Source organism: Jaculus jaculus, chromosome X (assembly GCF_020740685.1).
Source record: "Jaculus jaculus isolate mJacJac1 chromosome X, mJacJac1.mat.Y.cur, whole genome shotgun sequence".
NCBI classification, from domain to species: domain Eukaryota; kingdom Metazoa; phylum Chordata; class Mammalia; order Rodentia; family Dipodidae; genus Jaculus; species Jaculus jaculus.
The window spans coordinates 152,263,065-152,283,786 of record NC_059125.1 but is presented as its reverse complement, the minus strand read 5'-3'; the positions used below and the strand labels follow the sequence as shown (position 1 = coordinate 152,283,786).

Here is a 20,722-nt window from a genome sequence, read left to right as displayed (position 1 = left end):
TTTTTTTCCAGGTAGGGTCTCACTCTGGCCCAGACTGACCTGGAATTCACTATGCAGTCTCAGGGTAGCTTCGAACTCATGGTGATCCTCCTATCTCTGCCTCCCAAGTTCTGGGATTAAAGGCATGTGCCACCATGCCCAGCAGAAGTCTCTATTTTTAATTTTTAAATTTTAAACATTTTCCATGATTATAAAAAATATCCCATGGTAATTCCCTCATCTCTATTTTTTAAAAATAATTTTATCACTAAATTTTCTGTGTGGTTCTTGGTTTTGTTGAGACAGGATCTCATGTATCCTGGGCTGGCCTTGAACTTTTTAATCTCTTGGGTGCTGGGATTACTGGGGTGTTTCTTCCCACCTAGTGTATGTGGTGGTATGGATTAAACCCAGGGCCTAATGCATGGTAGGCAAAAACTCTCATCACCTAAGCTACACCCCTAGCCCCATCACCAAAATTTTCTATAATAAATACTTAACTTTTTTATTTTTGAAGCAGGGTCTCACTCTATAGCCCAAGCTGGCCTAGAACTCGTATCTATCCTCCTATCTTAGCCTCTGAGTGCTGGGATTCAAGGCATGGACCATCACACCCAACTTCGGATATTAACTTTTATGCTAAAATGTAAGAAAATCATCTTATCAGTCCAAAACTTGCAGCAGAGCCCAGAAGAACTTTCTGTCTGGCCTGGTAACCCCTTAAATATACCTTGGTATCAGAAGCCAAATAAACAGCATGTTCTGTGGAGATGGCATCACTTGGATAGAAAATAGTGCAGTTGGGAATTGCTCGGAACATGGCCAGGTCTTCTAGAGCCATATGATAGGAGCTGTCATCACCTGAGAAAGCCACAGCTCAAAATCAAACAAAGAACAACAAGCACAACCCCAGCAGGAACCCACCCACCTTCTTGAGAAGAAAAATCCTCATTGTTACAGGCTACACTAAAACTGCAGCAGAGTCCTAAAAATGGTCCAACAGTTGCTAAAATTCATTACAATTTCCCTTGAGCTTTCACATATCTACATGCGTTAGGTTAGCAAATGACCTTTTAGAACAATAATCTGAGCCCCATCGCTTGACCACTCAGTATTACTGTCCAAGTTGACTCAATGCTCTTTCTTGAACATGATTGGCCTTATCACAGCCCTAGCAAACATCCGACTCTGTCCTCCTTGCCTTAGGAGGGTCCCCTAAGGCTTTTTCTTCCTGTTTCTATTCTACCTTCTCTCTTTCAAGATAATGGAGTTCCCAGGTTAAGGAGTATTACTCATTTTACTAGGCTTTTCAATTATCTTGTAATGTACCTTTGGGACACCCTAGAATGCGGTTGTAATTAAGGGTCCTTTCAGGTATCAATGCAGAGAAATCACAAGGTACATACAGAGGGATGGGAAGAGGACAGTCCCTGTGTACACCGTCTTGCCTATGATTGTCACATTTCAGAAGCCTAGCTCCTTTCCGCGTTGATCTAGAAGCACTTGTCCCTGCAGCTGCCTTGAACTGCCAATAAACATTGAGGCCACTCTGGAGGAAAGCTCTGGGTCCTGTCTCCGGCTCTTCACCCTGTCTACCCCAGCTCACAGTGCTGCTGAGCCTGGGATGCCTTGGCTGTCAGCTGTACCTTCCCCTGGGCCAGCCAGCCACCTGTGCCCTGGCTCCACTCACCTAGCTGTCCTGACTCTCAGTTCTACCCAGAGACTTCTCATCCATTTTTCTTCTCTCAGGGAGTCACCTAGATGGCTTCCTAATGCCTACCAGCAGCACTCTAGCAGCAAATAGAAGTCATCACAACTTAAATGACCTGTCCTACCACCAGGCTGTTAACTCACTTATCTTCCCCATGTAATTTCTGCAATTTGTGAACAGACTCCCTGAAAGTTCCCAAGTGAGATGCCTGGATTCTTGCTTTCTGCTGTTTTACACAGCTCTTTACTTCTTTTTCTAGACTCTCAGGGCTGCCCCTCTGCTTTCCACCTTATTGTTAACTCCTATCTTAATTCATTCCTGTCTTAGGGTTCCCCATTTCCTGCTGTGTACTTCTAATCCTCTCTGGCTGGTTGTTGTTCCTAGAATGGAGTTTCCATCAGAATATTTCTCTGAATCCTATTCCTGCACAAAATACAAAGGTGCCATAGTGGTCCTAGCCCACCTTTCATCTGAGTGGGTGTCCAGCTGCACAGAATCCTTCCCCTCTTCCTTCCCTCTACCCACCTGCACTGCTTATCCCAGTTAGCCTGTGACTGAAGATTGCAGAAAATAATTTTGGGATCTTATGTTGTGCCTATTCATATCCAGTACATAACAATTAAGCGGCCTCAAGACAAATATTTCTCAGTGCCCACAAGAGATATGTCTCAAAGAATGGTACCCAGAGTATCTGAAACATCTAAAACAATGACAGGACTTAAAAAAAAAATCTTGACTAAACTTCAGAGAACAGTAAGACAATGCAAGGTGCAAGTGAAAGTGATCAAAATGATGGTAATGAGAATGCATACCAACAGATACACCACAATGGAAACCAATAAGGTTGATGTTGATTTGGGAACTTGCTCCCATGCGGATCTGATCAAATGTTCGGGTGAAGAAAGCAGCAAATGTGCACGCAAAAGCAATGGTCCGATCACGAGCGGCACAGCCCAGTGCCACACTCACCTACAACACAAAGAACAAAGACCATGGATGAGCAGGCCCCTGGCTTGGTCTCCTCAGGTTAGACCTCACTGGGCCCATGACAACCCTTCCTTGTTTTTTCTGGGCTCTTCCTCTAACCTGCCCTTCCCCTCTCAAGTATGCCCTTACCTCATACCTCCTGTGGACCAAGAGTTGAAGAAATATACTAGCACCCACCTCCATGCCCATTCCCAGCCCCAACCTGTGCCACTAGCCTGATCCTCCCTCCTGAGGATGGCCTGCCCACTGTGCACCACTTTCTTTTACTCTAGGTGGTGTCTCCAAATCCTATCATAACTCCCCACTAAACAATCTCTCCATGCCTCTTGAATTATCCTATTACCACCCAACTCCATCAATCCCTTATATCTCTACTCTCCCATTTCACTTTGTTCTTCCAGAGGTTTGTCTATTTTTACAGAAAACGTCTCTAAGTCATCTATAGTTACTGCTCCCACTTTCTCATTTTCCACTTCCTTCTCAGTCTACTTCGTCTAGGCTGCCATCCCCATGAAGAACATCAAAGACACAAGCTTTTTGTAAGAGACTTCACGGGGCTGGAGGGATTGCTTAGTGGTTACAGCATTTGCCTGTGAAGCCAAAGGACCCAGGTTCAATTCTCCAGGACCCACGTAAGACAGATACATAAGGGGGTGCATGCATCTGGAGTTCGTTTGCAGTGGCTGGAGGCACTGGTGCCTGGTATACCCATTTTCTGTTTCCCTTCTCTCTCTGCTTGCAAGTAAATAAAAATATAAAAATTATAAGAGGTTTCCTGACCTTGAGTGATATCTCACTTGCCCTCTCATCTCAGTAGCAGTCAGCACAAGTCAGCCCTCAAGACACAGCCTGTTATAGTTTCCTGTGATGTTTCCACAGGATAGGTCCTCCTGCCTCACTAGGGGTGTTGGATTGTGCACCTCTTATTATTATTTTTTTGGCTTTTCAAGGTAGGGTCTTCCTCTAGCTCAGGCTGACCTGGAATTCACTATGCAGTCTCAGGGTGGCCTTGAACTCACAGCAATCCTCTTACCTCTGATAGCTGGATGTGGTAACACAAATCTACGGTCCTAGTACTTGGAAGGTGGATACAGGAGGTTAAGGTCATCTTTGGCTATATAGTAAGAATAGGGCCAAGTCCTGGGCTACACAAGACCCCTCCTTAAAATACCAAAAAGAAATCAGGGCTGGAGAGATGGCTTAGCAGTTAAAGCACTTGCCTGTGAAGCCTAAGGACCCCGGTTCGAGGCTCGAGTCCCCAGGACCCACGTTAGCCAGATGCACAAGGGGGCGTACACATCTGGAGTTCATCTGCAGTGGCTGGAGGCCCAGGCGTGCTCATTCTCTCTCTCTCTCTCTGCCTCTCTCTCTCATATAAATAAATAAAATCTTTAAAAAAAAATCATGTCAGCACTTAGTTTAGAATTCAAATAAGATGACAGACTCTGCCAAGTCAGGGGTTTCCAATTCCTTTTCAAGCTTTTTACAATAATGATGACCTATTAGTGAACAGGAATGCCTAAATCCAGCACTGGTGAGGTCAGGGTAGTATAAAAAAATAAGCAGGCTGGCAGGTCACAGTAACCCATGAGAGTTGGCTGAGTGCCCATCTCAACAAAGCCGCTGCTTGACTTCAAACAAATGGCATCATGAGCTAATACTAGTCCCACTGGCAGCTCTTTCCAAATTTCAAAATAATTTAGAAATTTGGATCTTCTGATTTCTAGATGCTGGCAACTAATTTAAAAGCAAACATTAATGGGGCCAGAGAGATGGCTTAGTGGTTAAGGCTCTTGCCTGCAAAGCCAAAGGACCCAGGTTCTATTTCCCAATTCCCACATAAGCCAGATGCACAAAGTGGTGTATGTGTCTGGAGTTTGTTTGTAGTGGCTAGAGACCCTGGCACACCCATTCTTACTCTCTATCTGCCTCTTTCTATCTATCTATCAAATAAATAAATAAAATATTAAAAAAAACAAAAAAATACTGTCTGTTTCAAGTATCTGTAGAATTCACATGTGATCTGCTAGGTCAGTTTTCTGGCTAGAAAAAAATCATTAGCTCCTCAGAGCTCTTTCTAGCCTTTGCAATATAAAGACAAGAGATAGGTGTTATCCTACTGCACACTGGCATGTAGCTTTGGAATTCGGAGGGTTTATTCTCTTTCCAGAGGGGCCCATGTACATAAAAGACTCCCTGCATGTTATTACTCTGGACAGAGATGGAGGCACAGATAAACAGAGCAGCTTTACCCAAGGTGCTAGAGCTATTGGAATTCTTTGTTTAAAAACTCTTGATTTTTAGGACTTCCGGTTAAGATGGTGGCATAGGAACCACACCAAAGCAGCCTAGAGGAGAAAAAGCCAAAAAAAAAAAAAAAACCAGCAAAAAAAATCTTGTTTTTTAAAAAATATTTATTTATAAGCCGGGCATAGTGGTGCATGCCTTTAATCCTAGCACTTGGGAGGCAGAGGTAGGAGGATCATTGTGAGTTTGAGGCCACCCTGAGACTATAGTGAATTCCAGATCAGCCTGGGCTACAGTGAGACCCTACCTCAAAAAATGGGAAAAAAAATATGTGCAAGCAGAGAGTGCGCGAAAGAGAGAGAGGGAATGAAACAGAATATGAGAATAGGCACAGCAGGGCCTTCAGCTACTACACATGAACTCTAGACACATGTGACACTGGGTGCATCTGGCTTTCTGTGGGGCACTGGGGAATCAAACCTGGGTTAGCTGCTGAGCCATCACTCTAGTCCTAAAAATTCTTTTTTTTAGTTTGCAAGCAGAGAGAATGGGTGGAGAGAATGGGTGTGCCAAGGTCTCTTGCCACTGCAAATAAACTCCAGATGCATGTACCACTCTGTGCATCTGGCCCTATGTGGGTACTGGGGAATTGAACTCAGATGGGCAGGCTTTATAAGCAAGCACCTTTAACTACAAAGCAACCTCCCTAGCTCCTGGTATTTTAAATTTTATTTTATTTTTATTTATTTATTTAACAGAGAAAGGGGGGGAGGGAGAGAGAGACAGAGAATGGGTGCACCAAGGCCTCCAGCCACTGCAAATGAACTCCAGACATGTGCGTCCCCTTGAGCATCTGGCTAACATGGGTCCTGGGGAATTGAACCTGGGTCTTTGGCTCCACAGGCAAATGCCTTAACCGCTAAGCCATTCCCCCAGTCCTTTTTTTAATGAGAAACAGACACAGAATTGGTCCATATTATGTACATGTGTCACCTTGTGCATCAGGCTTACGTGGGTTCTGGGGAGTTGAACCTGGGTCCTTAGGCTTCACAGGCAAGCACATTAACTGCTAAGTCATTTCTCCAGCCCTGGTATTTTTTTTGACACAAGGTCTCATGTAACCCAAACTGACATCAAACTCCCTATGTAGAGGATGAACATGAACTTCTGGTCCTTCTGCCTTTACCTCCTATGTGTAGAGGTTTGTGCTTACTATTGTATTTCCCTCTCTTTCTTTCTCTCTTTTTGAGGTAAGGTCTCACTCTAGCCAAGACTGACCTGGTCACTCACTTGTGGTCCTGGACTGACCTTGAGCTTGCAGTGATCCTCTTACCTCTGTCTCCCAAGTATTGGCATTAAAGGTGTACATCACCACATCAGGCTGGCTCGCTATTTTGTTCTTCATTTCTTTCTTTCTTTTTTTTTTTTTTTTTTTTTGGTTTTTCAAGGTATGGTCTCACTCTGGCTCAGGCTGACCTGGAGTTCACTATGGAGTCTCAGGGTGGCCTTGAACTCACGGCGATCCTCCTACCTCTGCCTCCCGAGTGCTGGGATTAAAGGCGTGCGCCACCACGCCCAGCTCTTCATTTTTTTTTTGAGGTAGGAATTCACTGTAGCCCAAGCTAACCTGGAACTTAATTCTTTAGCCCAGGCTGGCCTTGAACTCATGGCAATTCTCCTACCTCTGTCTCCTGACTGTTGGATTTAAAGCGTGAGATACCACGCTGGCTCGTATTGCAGTATTCTTATGCCTGCAGTGAGTGTAACATTGGCGTATCTGCATTAGGCTCTGTGCTTTAGTGCAGAGACAAATATGTATGGTAGCTCTGCAACTTATGTCCCCGAGGGGCTCTAGGACTGCCTAACTGGGCTGTACAGGACAGAAAGAGGTACTAGGGTGGCTCAGGCTGCTGCCCTCCACTATGTAGACAGGGTGCCCAGAGAGTGCTAGGCAGTCTTAACATACTCCTATCAGTTCTAGAAACCTCCTCTCTGACTACTTGTCTGCTGATTCCTTGGAGTTTTTTCTCTAGTTCCCAAGAGTTTATAAATGGAAAGCAAAGCCATGTGCTAGGAGGGCATCCTGTGTCCACTGAGTAACTGCTGATTAATGCCGAGACCCAAGAGACCAGTGCAGCACACTCACCATGTTTTGCTCAGCAACAAAGCACTCAATGAAACGTTCAGAGTGCTCCTTCTTGAACTCCTCAGCAAAGTTAGAGGTCTTGGTGTCACCATGCAGCACAATGATTCTGTCATTTGCATGTCCCAGTTTAGCCAGAGCCAAACCACATGCCTTCCGTGTGGACATCTACAAGAGTCAGGTGGTAAATTTTCTGAAGTACATTTAGAAGAAAACTGCTAGAATTACGAATTGTTCTGTCCCATTCAAGTACGAACCAGGCCCAAACCCTGCTTAGCTTTAAGATCAAATGTGTTCAGAGCGGTATGGCCATAGACTACAAATTATGACTGATCTCCAATAAACCAGAATTTGGATCCCCACCATCCATGTAAAAGCCAGGGATAGCAGTGTGTACCCATAATCCCAGAGGTAGGAAGGCAAGGACGGGTGGATTCCTGGGGGCTTGCTGGTTAGTCTGGCCAAAATGGCAAGCTCCAGGTTCATTGAGACACCCCTCCTCCACCCCATCTCAAAAAATAAGGTGAAGAGCAATTGACTTGATCTCCACATGCATCTAAGCACACACAAGAACATGCGCATGTACCACACGCAACAAAACTGGCACACAAGCATGCAAAGCAGTGTTAGTCCCAGAAAGCAGAAACCACCCAAATATTGATCAAACCAATGAATGGACAAACAGGATTTATACTTAGAAGGAAAGGTTTTCCAGCCATAAAAAGGAAGAACTGGTACATGTTGTAACATGAACCTCTCAAAAAGTTGTACTACTTGAAAGAACATAGATTACACAATCTCATTTTCGTGACCTATCCAAAGGCAAGTTCACAGAGACATCAAAACAGATGAGTGGCTTCCAGAAACTAGAGGCAGTAAAAGCAAATGACTGCTGAACAGTATGGAATCAGGCTGTCCTGAAACTCACTCTGTAAGCCCAGGCTGGCCTCGAACTCAGTGGTCCTCCTACCTTAGCCTCCCAAGTGCTGGGGTTAATGGCATGAGCTACCATGCCAGGCTTGGGTATAGGATTTATTTTTGGATAGAAACATTATAAAACTGATTTTGATGATGGCTGACACAACCTTGTCAGTATGCTAAAAAGCACTTATTTGTACACTTTACTTTCTTTGGGGGCTGCAGACTGAATCCAGGGTTTCACATGCTATGTACTATCCACTTGGGTGAATTATATTTTACACAAATTATATAAAACAATAAACCTGTTAAAAATAAAGCCTTCAGGCTGGAGAGATGACTTAGCAGTTAAGGTGCTTCCTCCAAAGCCAGAACCCAGGTTTGAATCCCTAGTACCCACATAAGACCAGATGCACAAAGGGGCATGGCACATGCGTCTGGAGTTAGTCTGCAATGGCCGGAGTCCCTGGCGTGTCTAGTCCCTCTCTTTCTCTGCCTTTCTCTCACAAATAAATAAATAAAATATTTCAGAAAAGAAATCTTGCTCTTAATTTGTCTTCATTCTTTCAGACATTCTAAGAAACCTTTTATTTATGTGTTTGAGCATTTAAAGGCAGAGTCTCATTGTAGCCCAGGTTGGCCTTGGAACTCTTGAGGAGCCACCTGCTTCAGCCTCCTGAATGTGGGGATTATAAGCTACCATGAAACTTTTTCTTAAAAATAGTTTTATGATCTATAAATGATGCTGACTGGCGATGTGGCGGCATTATTCCAAAAAATAAATATGATGTCGGGTATAGTGGCACACGCCTTTAAGGCAGCGGTAGGTGGATCACCATAAATTTGAGGCCACCCTGAGACTACATAGTGAATTCCAGGTCAGCCTGGGCTACAGTGAGACCCTACCTCCAAAAAAAAGAATTAAATAAGGAAATGTGTGCAGACAGGAGGCTGAGGTGGGAAGAGAGCACAAAGGGAAAAGAGGGAGAGAAAAAAGACAGTTTAAAAGTTCAATTTTGGGTGCTGGGGAGATCGTTCAGTGGTTAAAGGGGCTTGCTTACAAACTTTGCTGGCCTGGATTTGATTCTCCAGTACCCATGGAAATCCAAATGCACAAAATGGTACGTACACTTCAAGTTAGTTTTCAGCAGCAAGAGGCCCTGGCACACCAATACTTCCCTGCCTTTCCCCTCACAATAAATTACATACATGAATTTAAAAATGAATTTCAAAGCCGGGCGTGGTGGCGCACGCCTTTAATCCCAGCCCTCAGGAGGCAGAGGTAGGAGGATCGCCGTGAGTTTGAGGCCACCCTGAGACTCCATAGTGAATTCCAGGTCAGCCTGGGCTAGAGTGAGACCCTACCTCAAAAAACCAAAAAAATAAAAATAAAAATAAAAAAATAAAAATGATTTTCATTTAAAGAAGGCATAATGGGAGGCTGGAGAGATGGCTCAGCAGTGAAGGTACTTGCTGCAATGCCTAATGACAAGGGATGGATTCCCCAGTTCCCACATAAAGCCAGATGCACAAAGTGGTGCATGCATCTGGACTTCATTTGCAGTGGCTAGAGGCTTTGGCATACCATATTCACTCTCTCTCTCTCTACCCCTTGCGAAAAGAATAAGTATTTTTTAAAAAGCCACAATGAGGGCTGGAGAGATGGCTTAGTGGGTTAAGGCATTTGCCTGCAAAGCCAAAGGATCTCGATTTGACTCTCCAGGACCCATGTAAGCCAGATGCACAAGGGGTCGCATGCATCTGGAGTTCATCTGGAGTGGCTGGAGGCCCTGGCATGCCCTTTCTCTCTATATATTTATTTATTTATTTAAAAGCCACAATGAGGGGCCAGATATATAGCTCAGTGGGACAGTGCTTGCCTAGCATACACAAGGCCCTGAGTTCAATTGCCAGTACTGCCAAAAATGCTGTAGCTAAACCCAATTCTTTATATACTAATAAAAAGTGTGGGCTGGAGAGGTGGCTTAGAGGTTGAAATGCTAGCCTATGAAGCCTAAGGACCCAGGTTCAATTCCTCAGTAATCATGTAAGACAGATGCACAAGGTGGTACATGAGTCTGGAGTTCATTTGCAGTGGCTGGAGGCCCTGGCATGCCCATTCTCTCCCTCTCTCCTAAGTAAATAAATAAATTAAGTGGGGCATAGTAGGGCATGCCTTTAATCCTCTTGCCAGGTTGGCAGGGGCTAGCAGCTAATCTTTCACAGAGAAATCTCCCAGGAAAAAAGCCTCTAGAGAAGGCATACGCACATGTGGAAAGCAAAGCATGAGAGCTCAAGCCAAGGGCTCCTCCTCATCTACGAGACCAGAGAGGACTGAGCCAGGAGAATGGAAAAAAGTCCAAGAGAGTTATATACATGTCAGGCCCATTTATGGATTAAACATACAATTAGGATGAGTCGCATCTCAGGCCCAGGTGTGTAAGGGAGAGACTTGACTGGCTGGTTGACTCAAGGGGCTGACTCAGGAGCTCACCCAGGTATGCTAAGCTGAGGAAGAAGCCAGGACTGTTCTTGCTGAGGAATTGCTTATAGCCATCCTGGATGAGACTGAATCAGATATGGGTTCTATTCCTGCCACAGCAGGCAAGGTGGCATCTATGTTGTCTTTGGGTCCTGGCTGACTTCCTATATATTAAAAGATATCTTCTGTTCCTCCTCCATTATGAACATGATATTGTGTGTATGTATGGAGGTTACCAATGAAAGTTTTGGTTTTTGTTTGTTTTGCTTTTTGAGGTAGGGTTTTACTCTAGCTCAGGCTGACCTGGAATTCACTATGTAGTCTCAGGGTGCCCTTGAACTCACGGAGATCCTCCTACCTCTGCCTCCCGAGTGCTCAGATTAAAGGTGTGTGCTACCATGCACAAGTTTTTTGTTTGTTTTTCATTTTTATTTATTTATTTGAGAGTGATAGAGTGAGAAAGAGGAAGAGAGAGAGAGAGAATGGGCACGCCAGGGCCTCCAGCCACTGCAAATGAACTCTAGATTGCATGTGCCACCTTGTGCGTCTGGTTTATGTGAGTCCTGGGGAATCAAGCCTTGAACCAGGGTCCTTAGGCTTCACAGGCAAGCGCTTAACCTCTAAGCTATCTCCCCAGCCCAGATAAGTTTTTTAATATTATTTCTGTGGTCTGTGAATACATTCAAGTTGGTACCATTGTTAGCCTCCTCCCTGCCTTCCCCCCTCCACAGGGACCCTCCTTGTTGGGGTATATGGGTCGTGCATTGTGGGGTTAGCCTTTAGTTTCGGGTAGGAGGAAATGTCTCTGTGTGTCATGACCCAACATGTGGCTCTGACATTCTTTCCGACCCCTCTTCCATTTAAGTCTAAATAAAAGTTTTTAAAAAGAAAAAAATAAGTTCTTAGCCAGGTATGGTGGTGCACGCCTTTAATCCCAGTACTCAGGAGGCAAAGGTAGGAGGACTGCCATGAGTTTGAGGCCACCCTGAGACTACATAGTGAATTCCAGGTCAGCCTGGGCTAGAGTAAGACCCTACCTTGAAAAAAAAAAAAAAAGGTTCTTGAGGAACTGAACTGCTTTCTTGTGTAACCCAAAGAGTAAGTTCAAAAGATCAGCCACCCAGGTCACCATTCTTGGAGCAGACACACAATGATGTGTACAGTGTCAGGTCAGAAACTAAAGTTAGAAAGCAAGAAACAGCCATATAAAACCAGATGTTGGGCTGGACAGATGGCTTAGAAGTGAAGGCACTTGCCTGTAAAGTGTGAGGACCCAAGTTTGACTTCCTAGAACCCACATAAGCCAGATGCACAAGGTGGCACATGTATCTGGAATTCGTTTGCAGTGGCTGAAGGCCCTGGTGCACCCATTCTCTCTCTCTCATAAATAAAATAAAACCAGGAAGTTGGGCTGGAGAGATGGCTTAGTGGTAAAGGCACTTGACTGCAAAGCCTAAGGACCCAGGTTCAATTCACAAGTACCCACATAAGTCAGATGCACAAGGTGGCACATGTGTCTGGAATTCATTTGCAGTGGCTGGAGGCATTGGCATGCCCATTCTTTGTCTGTCTGTCTTTCTCTTCCTCTCTCTCAAATAAATAATAAAAATTTTAAAAAGAAAACAAAAAAAGTGTTAATGACAGCAACTGATCAGTAAGAAAGTTCAGTCTAGGTCAGTATGAGGGCAAAGAATAAAAGTCAAGCGTAATCCCAGCCATATAAGAAGTAGAAATATTAAGTTCAAGTTTAGTCTACAGTGAAACCCTGTCTCCAAAACACCAACAACTCACCCAAAATATGAAAATCAAACTAGTAAGAGACATTAAACTTATCTTCACTGCTTATAATCAATTGTGTCACACTATCTAATAATTGATATATTCACAGAAATCAATAAATGAAGGATCCAGCATATTAAAGAAATCAGTGAACAAAGCATGCTGATGTATGACTTAAGTCAACTAGCCACATTTTTGCCTACCATGTCACCAACTTCGTAAACAGATGGAGAGATCCTATTTATATCCATGATGCTGACTGCAGGTGAGTCCTCAATAGGGGGTAGTGGCACAAGACTCCTCTTGGTCTGTATCTGGCTCTCAATTAATTTGATAATTGCATCTGCTTTTTCCTTTGGCATTGGCCTTCCATACCAATTTTCTGCATCCTCAACATCTGCAACCAAACAAAAACCATTCACTGCAAATGTCTGATGAGCCCTGCCTACCAGGCCATCTCAAAGACACCCTGAGGTAATGTCAGTGTGGGACTCACAAGAGCAAGAATCTAATACAGAGGTCCTGAAATAGCATTTTAGTCAGAAATAACAACCTGAAAAAAGGTCCTGTGGCTCTTGAGAGGGTCACTGGGGCATATGCTGGTGAATAGAGGAGGTAAGGCTGGAGAGACCGAAAGTGTGGTGAGTGGGACCCTGAGTATCAGGAGTCCTGGAGCCGGGCGTGGTGGCGCATGCCTTTAATCCCAGCACTCAGGAGGCAAAGTTAGGAGGATCACAGTGAGTTCGAGGCCACCCTGAGACTCCATAGTAAATTCCAGGTCAGCCTGGGCTAGAATGAGATCCTACATCAAAAAATAAATAAAAAAATATGGGCTGGAGAGATGGCTTAGCGGTTAAGCACTTGCCTGTGAAGCCTAAGGACCCCAGTTTGAGGCTCGGTTCCCCAGATGCACAAGGGGGCGCACGCGTCTGGAGTTTGTTTGCAGTGGCTGGAAGCCCTGGCGTGCCCATTCTCTCTCTCTCCCTCTATCTGTCTTTCTCTCTGTGTCTGTCACTCTCAAATAAATAAAAAATGAACAAACAAACAAACAAAAAAAGAATCTTATAGAAAAAAAATAAGGAGTCCTAAAGCAATAAGGGAAACCACTCCAAGGCTTGGATGGGGAAGTGAATGATCATATGTGTTATGAAAAGATCGTTACTGCAAGGTGTGGAGCCTGGCTTGGAGGAAAGCGGGTAGGAGGTAGACTCTTCGTGAGGTTGTTGCAGTTTAGCAAGGATAATGGGGGCTTGGTGATAAGTCAGGGTAGTAGTGATGGGGGGGGCGGGGAATGAATCTGATATAAATCCTTAGGGAATGGGCATGTGGGAGGCATGTAAGGGAGAAATGGATGTAAGAAAAATATGCAGGGTTCTGCCAGGGGCATAGTGGTGGGTACCAGAATAAGACTATGTTTGGGCAAGGAGCCATAGGACTGTTTTATCCTAAAATGTCAGGTCTGTTATTTCTAAAAATCAAGGAATACCTTTTGCAACTATTTTTTTTAGTTTTTTTTTTAATTTATTTTTTTTTAATTTATTTTTTTTAGTTTTTTTTTAATTTATTTTTTTTTAATTTATTTTTTTTAATTTATTTATTTATTTTTTAAATTTTTATTAACACTTTATTAACACTTTCCATGATTATAAAATATATCCCATGGTAATTCCCTCCCTCCCCACCCCCATACTTTCCCATTTGAAATTCCATTCTCCATCATATTACCTCCCCATTACAATCATTGTAATTATATATATACAATATCAACCTATTAAGTATCCTTCTCCCTTCCTTTCTCTACCCTTTATGTCTCCTTTTTAACTTACTGGCCTCTGCTACTAAGTATTTTCATTCTCACGCAGAAGCCCAGTCAGCTGTAGCTAGGATCCACATATGAGAGAGAACATGTGGCGCTTGGCTTTTTGGGCCTGGGTTACCTGACTTAGTATAATACTTTCCAGGTCCATCTATTTTTATGCAAATTTCATAACTTCATTTTTCTTTACCGCTGAGTAGAACTCCATTGTATAAATGTGCCACATCTTCATTATCCACTCATCTGTTGAGGGACATCTAGGCTGGTTCCATTTCCCAGCTATTATAAATTGAGCAGCAATAAACATGGTTGAGCATGTACTTCTAAGGAAATGAGATGAGTCCTTTGGATATATGCCTAGGAGCGCTATAGCTGGGTCATATGGCAGATCAATCTCTAGCTGTTTTAGGAACCTCCACACTGTTTTCCACAATGGCTGGACCAGATTGCATTCCCACCAGCAGTGCAGAAGGGTTCCTTTTTTTCCACATCCCCGCCAACATTTATGATCATTTGTTTTCATGATGGTGGCCAATCTGACAGGAGTGAGATGGAATCTCAATGTAGTTTTAATCTGCATTTCCCTGATGACTAGTGACGTAGAACATTTTTTTAGATGCTTATATGCCATTCGTATTTCTTCCTTTGAGAACTCTCTATTTAGCTCCATAGCCCATTTTTTGATTGGCTTGTTTGATTCCTTATTATTTAACTTTTTGAGTTCTTTGTATATCCTAGATATTAATCCTCTATCAGATATATAGCTGGCGAAGATTTTTTCCCATTCTGTAGGTTGCCTCTTTGCTTTTTTCACTGTGTCCTTTGTGGTGCAAAATCTTTGTAATTTCATTAGGTCCCAGTGGTTAATCTGTGGTTTTATTGCCTGAGCAATTGGGGTTGTATTCAGAAACTCTTTGCCAAGACCAATATGTTGAAGGGTTTCCCCTACTTTTTTTCAAAGTTTCCGGTCTGATGTTAAGGTCTTTAATCCATTTGGACTTAATTCTTGTGCATGGCGAGAGAGAAGATTCTATTTTTATCCTTCTGCAGATATATATCCAGTTTTCAAAACACCATTTGCTGAAGAGGCTGTCTCTTCTCCAATGAGTATTTTTGGCATTTTTATCGAATATCAGGTGGCTATAGCTACTTGGGTTTACATCTGGGTCCTCTATTCTGTTCCACTGATCTACATGTCTGTTTTTGTGCCAGTACCATGCTGTTTTTGTTACTATGGCTCTGTAGTATAGGTTAAAATCAGGTATGGTGATACCACCAGCCTCTTTTTTGTTGCTCAGTATTATTTTAGATATTCGAGGTTTTTTGTGATTCCAAATGAATTTTTGGATTGTTTTTTCTATTTCCATGAGGAAAGCCTTTGGAATTTTGATAGGGATTGCATTAAATGTGTAGATTGCTTTAGGTAAGATTGCCATTTTCACAATATTGATTCTTCCAATCCAGGAACAAGGGATGTTTCTCCACTTTCTAGTGTCTTCTGCAATTTCTCACTTGAGTGTTTTAAAGTTCTCATTGTATAGATTCTTTACTTCCTTGGTTAGGTTTATTCCAAGGTATTTTATTTTTTTTGATGCAATTGTGAATGGGAGTGATTCTCTGATTTCATCCTCTGTGTGTTTGTTGTTAGCATATATGAAGGCTACTGATTTCTGTGTATTTATTTTGTATCCTGCTACATTGCTGTAGGTTTTGATCAGCTCTAACAGCTTGCTAGTAGAGTCTTTAGGGTCCTTTATGTATAGAATCATGTCGTCTGCAAATAATGATAACTTGATTTCTTCCTTTCCAATTTGTATCCCTTTTATGTGTGTCTCTTGCCTTAATGCTATGGCTAAGACTTCCAAAACTATATTAAATAAAAGTGGGGAAGTGGACACCCTTGTCTTGTTCCTGATTTTAGTGGAAAAGCTTCCAGTTTTTCCCCATTTAGTAATATGTTGGCTGTAGGCTTGTCATAAATAGCCTTTATTATATTGAGATATGTTCCTTCTATTCTCAGTCTCTGTAGGACTTTTATCATGAAGGGATGTTGGATTTTGTCAAATGCTTTCTCTGCGTCTAATGAGATGATCATGTGATTTTTGTCCTTCAACCCGTTTATGTAATGTATTACATTTATAGATTTGCGTATGTTGAACCATCCCTGCATCTCTGGGATAAAGCCTACTTGGTCAGGGTGAATGATCTTTTTGATATACTCTTGTATTCTGTTTGCCAATATTTTGTTGAGAATTTTTGCATCTATGTTCATGAGGGAGATTGGTCTGTAATTTTCTTTTTTTGTTCTATCTTTGCCTGGTTTTGGTATCAGGGTGATGCTGGCCTCATAGAAGGAGTTTGGTAGAATTCCTTCTTTTTCTATTTCCTGGAAAATCTTAAGAAGCAATGGTGTTAGCTCTTCCTTAAAAGTCTGGTAAAATTCAGCAGTGAATCCATCCGGGCCTGGGCTTTTTTTAGTTGGGAGATTATTGATAACTGTTCGGATCTCCATGTTTGTTATAGGTCTATTTACGTGATTAATCTCATTTTGATTTAATTTAGGTAGGTCATATAGATCAAGGAAATCATCCATTTCTTTCAGATTTTCATACTTTGTGGAGTATATGCTTTTATAGTATGTCCCTATGATTTTTTGAATTTCTCTGGAATCTGTTGTGATGTTACCTTGTTCATCTCTGATTTTATTAATTTGTGTCTCTTCTCTCTTTCTTTTGGACAGATTTGCTAAGGGTTTATCAATCTTGTTTATCCTTTCAAAGAACCAACTTTTTGTTTCATTAATTCTTTGGATTGTTCTTTTTGTTTCTATTTCATTAATTTCTGCCCTAATCTTTATTATTTCTTCCCGTCTACTGATTTTTGGTTTGCCTTGTTCTTCTTTTTCCAAGGCTTTAAGGCGAAGAATTAGGTCGTTTACTTGCGACCTTTCTAATTTCTTAATATAGGCACTTAAGGCTATAAATTTACCTCTTAGAACTGCCTTCATTGTGTCCCAGAGATTTTGGTATGTTGTGTTCTCATTATCATTTGACTCTATAAATTTTTTGATTTCCTTTTTGATTTCTTCATTGACCCACTCATCATTTAGTAGTGTATTGTTTAGTTTCCATGATTTTGTGTATGCTCTATAGCCTTTCTTGCTACTGATTTGTAGTTTAATTCCATTGTGGTCAGATAGAATGCAAGGAATTATTTCAATTTTCCTGAATTTGTTAAGATTTCCTTTGTATCCTAATACATGGTCTATTTTAGAGAATGTTCCATGTGCTGCTGAAAAGAATGTATATTCTGCAGCCTTTGGATGAAATGTCCTGTATATATCTGTTAGGTCCATTCCTTCTATGACCTCATTTAGTCCAGATGCCTCTCTGTTTATTCTTTCCCTGGATGACCTGTCAATTGATGAGAGTGGGGTGTTAAAGTCACCCACCACCACTGTGTTTGGTGTTATCTGTGACCTTAGTTCTAATAGTGTTTGTTTGACGAATTTGGGAGCCCCCATGTTAGGTGCATATATGTTTAGGATTGTAATGTCCTCCTGTTGGAGTGTGCCCTTAATCAATATAAAGTGACCTTCCTTATCTTTCTTGACTAACGTCGGACTAAAGTCTACCCTGTCTGATATTAGGATAGCAACCCCTGCTTGTTTTCTAGGCCCATTTGCTTGAAACACCGTCTTCCAACCTTTCACCCTAAGATAATGTCGATCCTTTGTAGAAAGGTGAGTTTCTTGGAGACAACAAATCGTAGGATCCTGCTTTTTAACCCAGTCTGCAAATCTATGTCTTTTCGTTGGGGCATTGAGGCCGTTGATATTAAGAGATATTATTGAAAGGTGTGTATTTATGTTTGCCATTTTTTTGTGTGTGTGTGTTTCTGGTTCTACCTGTGCTCTCTTCTGTTAACTGGTATTTGAGTATAGCTTGTTTTTTCTAGGTTCCTTATATGTGTGCTTTTCCTTTTGTTCAGCATGGAGGATTCTATCAAGTATTTTCTGTAGAGCTGGTTTTGTCTTCAAATACTCCTTTAACCTGCTTTTGTTATGGAATGTCTTTATTTCTCCATCTATTTGAATGGATAACTTTGCAGGATAAAGTAACCTTGGTTGACAGTTGTTATCTTTTAGAACTTGGAATATATCACTCCAAGCCCTTCTGGCTTTAAAAGTTTGTGTTGAATAATCTGCTGTAATCCTGATGGGCTTGCTTTTGTAGGTAACTTGATTTTTCTGTCTAACTGCTTTCAATATTTTTTCTTTGGTGTGCGTGTTTGGAAGTTTGATTATAATATGGTGAGGAGAGGTTCTTTCTGGGTTTTGTCTGGCTGGGGTTCTAAAGGCTTCCTGTATCTGTATTGGCACCTCTTTCCCAATTTGGGGGAAATTTTCCTCTATGATTTTGTTGAAGACGCCTACTATGCCTCTGGAGTGGAGTTCCTCTCCTTCTACTATGCCCTGAATTCTTATATTGGATCTTTTCATAGTGTCCCGAATATCTTGAAATTCCCATTCATACTTTTCTATAAGTTTGTCTTTCTCTTTGTTGGACTGCATTAGGTCTGCCACCTGGTCTTCTAGCTTAGATACTCTGTCCTCTCCCTCATCCATCCTACTGGTGAGATTTTCTACAGAGTTTTTTATTTCATTAACTGTGTTCTTCATTGCTAGTAATTCTGATTGGTTTTTCTTTATTATTTCTATTTCCTTATTTATGTCTTGTATTGCCTTCTTTATTTCATTAAATTGGTGTCCTGCCTCTTCTTTGATTCCTTTGATTTCCTCTTTGATTTCCTCTTTGATTGTTTTCATGTGTTCTTTGACCTCTTTGAACATATTTATAATTATTCTTTTGAACTCTTTCTCAGGCATTTCCTCTAACTCTTTCTCACTGGAGGACATTTCTGATGCATTAATACTTTTAGGTGGATTTATATCGTCTTGCTTTTTAGTGTTTCTTGTGTTATAATGTATATATTTTTGCATCTTGGATTAAGTTAATGCTTGGATTTTCTAGCTAGCTGTGTATTCTTAGCTGTATCAATTGATTTGATGTAATATATTTTCAGGGTAGGACCTTAAGGTGTTAGGTGTGGCTCTTAAGACTCTCAGAGTATCTACAAAGATGTTCTTAGGGGTTGAGTTTCCCTGCTATAGGAGTATTCAAGCAGGCTGAGTGGAATAAAATACAGGTAGATTCTAAAATTTAACTAAACACTGTACACATTCAATCAAAAACAGCCCCGAGTATGTATGCAAGAGTAGTTATTATAACGACCAGATCCTCTATCAACAAAGAGGTTAAGATTTCTGGTCTGTTGAGGGATCCAAGTCAGCTTGTGACCAAGTGAGACCCTTCCCTAGTGCAATCCCAGTTACCTTGGATGATTTTGGTCTCAATCAAGTTGCTGCCTGGGTCGTCAGGCTGCTGTTCTGATTTCTGGAGCTGGGCACTTGCTTTTCCTGCGGGGCAAACTGAGCCGCTGCTGCTGCCTCTGCTGCTGCTGTAGCTGCCACTGCTGGAGCCACCACTGCTGCTGAAGCTGCTGCTGCTGTGTCCACTGCCGCTGCTCGCCCTGAAGCTGCTGCTGCCGAGTCTGCCGCTGCTGCCACTCCTGGGTCTGCTGCTGCTGGGGCCGCTGGTACCAGTGCTGGAGCCGCTGATGTTGCTGCCGAACTCTGCTCCTGCTTGGGTCCTGCTGTCAGCCCAAGTTGGTGTGGCCGGGTCCCAGGCCGCTGCTCTGTTCACCGGAGCTGGGCTCAGGCGGTGGGGGAGGGGAGGGAGCTGCAGCTGCTCTGGTTCTCTCGCTGCTCCACGCGTTCTTCTACCTCGCGGTCTGCTCCTCCGCTGCTCGCTGCCGCTCTCCCCTCACGTTTCCCGAGTTGCGGAGAGCGCGGTGTGAGGGGAAAATCCCGCACCTGGCTTGTCCTGCGGCTCGAGCCGAGTCTGGCGGCTTTCTGGTGTGCAGCGCGGCAGTTGGCCAAGCTGCCAGAGCCGCTTTTCCCGCCTGTGCAGGCTCTGGATGCTCTGGAACTCTTCTACTTCTCTGCTGCAGCTTCAATTTCCTATACACCTCACTTTTTAGTAAAAGTGTGTATTTTGCTGAGTTTTTGTGGTCTTTTTCCCCCCTAGGCTGCTTTGGCGTGGTACCTACGCCGCCATCTTAACCGGAAGTCTCCCTTTTGCAACTATTTAAACTTGAGTAATTCCAGATGGCAGCACTGAAATGTGCCAGGAGTTACTCTTTCAAGTCCCTCCTTCTCCTGGCCACAGCTGCTGCCCGACCCCCATGCATTCTTCCAGATGGTTTGGGTGTAGGACAAGTATGTATTTATGCACCACCTTGTTCACAGGCTTGCTCATAAATATGGTATGCTTTCTGACTACTAACCATGGAGAGTTCCTTCGTGGTCAACCCTCTGATGAACTGTTCCCCTAGATACTCGCTCACACATGTAGAGAAGTACTAGTCACTTGCTAAGACTTTAGCCTTTCTCTCCTATTCTAACTAGTCATGTTACCTAGTGAGATCAAGAGAGTGGGCCCTCTAAGCATGCATTACTGGAGTTACCACTGTTTGCTAAGGAAGCCACCTGCCTGGTCAGTCAGAGATTCCTTTCACCTCTCCTGCTTCACATACAAA

General features: G+C 42.7%; 1 protein-coding gene across 2 annotated transcripts in view; it reads right to left on the bottom strand.

Annotated features, from left to right (window-relative positions):
- Tktl1 (transketolase like 1) overlaps positions 1-20,722 on the bottom strand; it is a 52,728-nt gene that overhangs the window by 21,158 nt on the left and 10,848 nt on the right. For both annotated transcript variants that reach the window (XM_004672103.2, XM_004672104.2), the window contains exons 6-9: positions 12,450-12,643; positions 7,071-7,235; positions 2,503-2,659; positions 710-840 (exon numbers count right to left, since the gene is read on the bottom strand). In XM_004672103.2, coding sequence (XP_004672160.1) covers positions 710-840; positions 2,503-2,659; positions 7,071-7,235; positions 12,450-12,643 — 647 coding nt within the window. The remainder of the gene's footprint in view (positions 1-709; positions 841-2,502; positions 2,660-7,070; positions 7,236-12,449; positions 12,644-20,722) is intronic.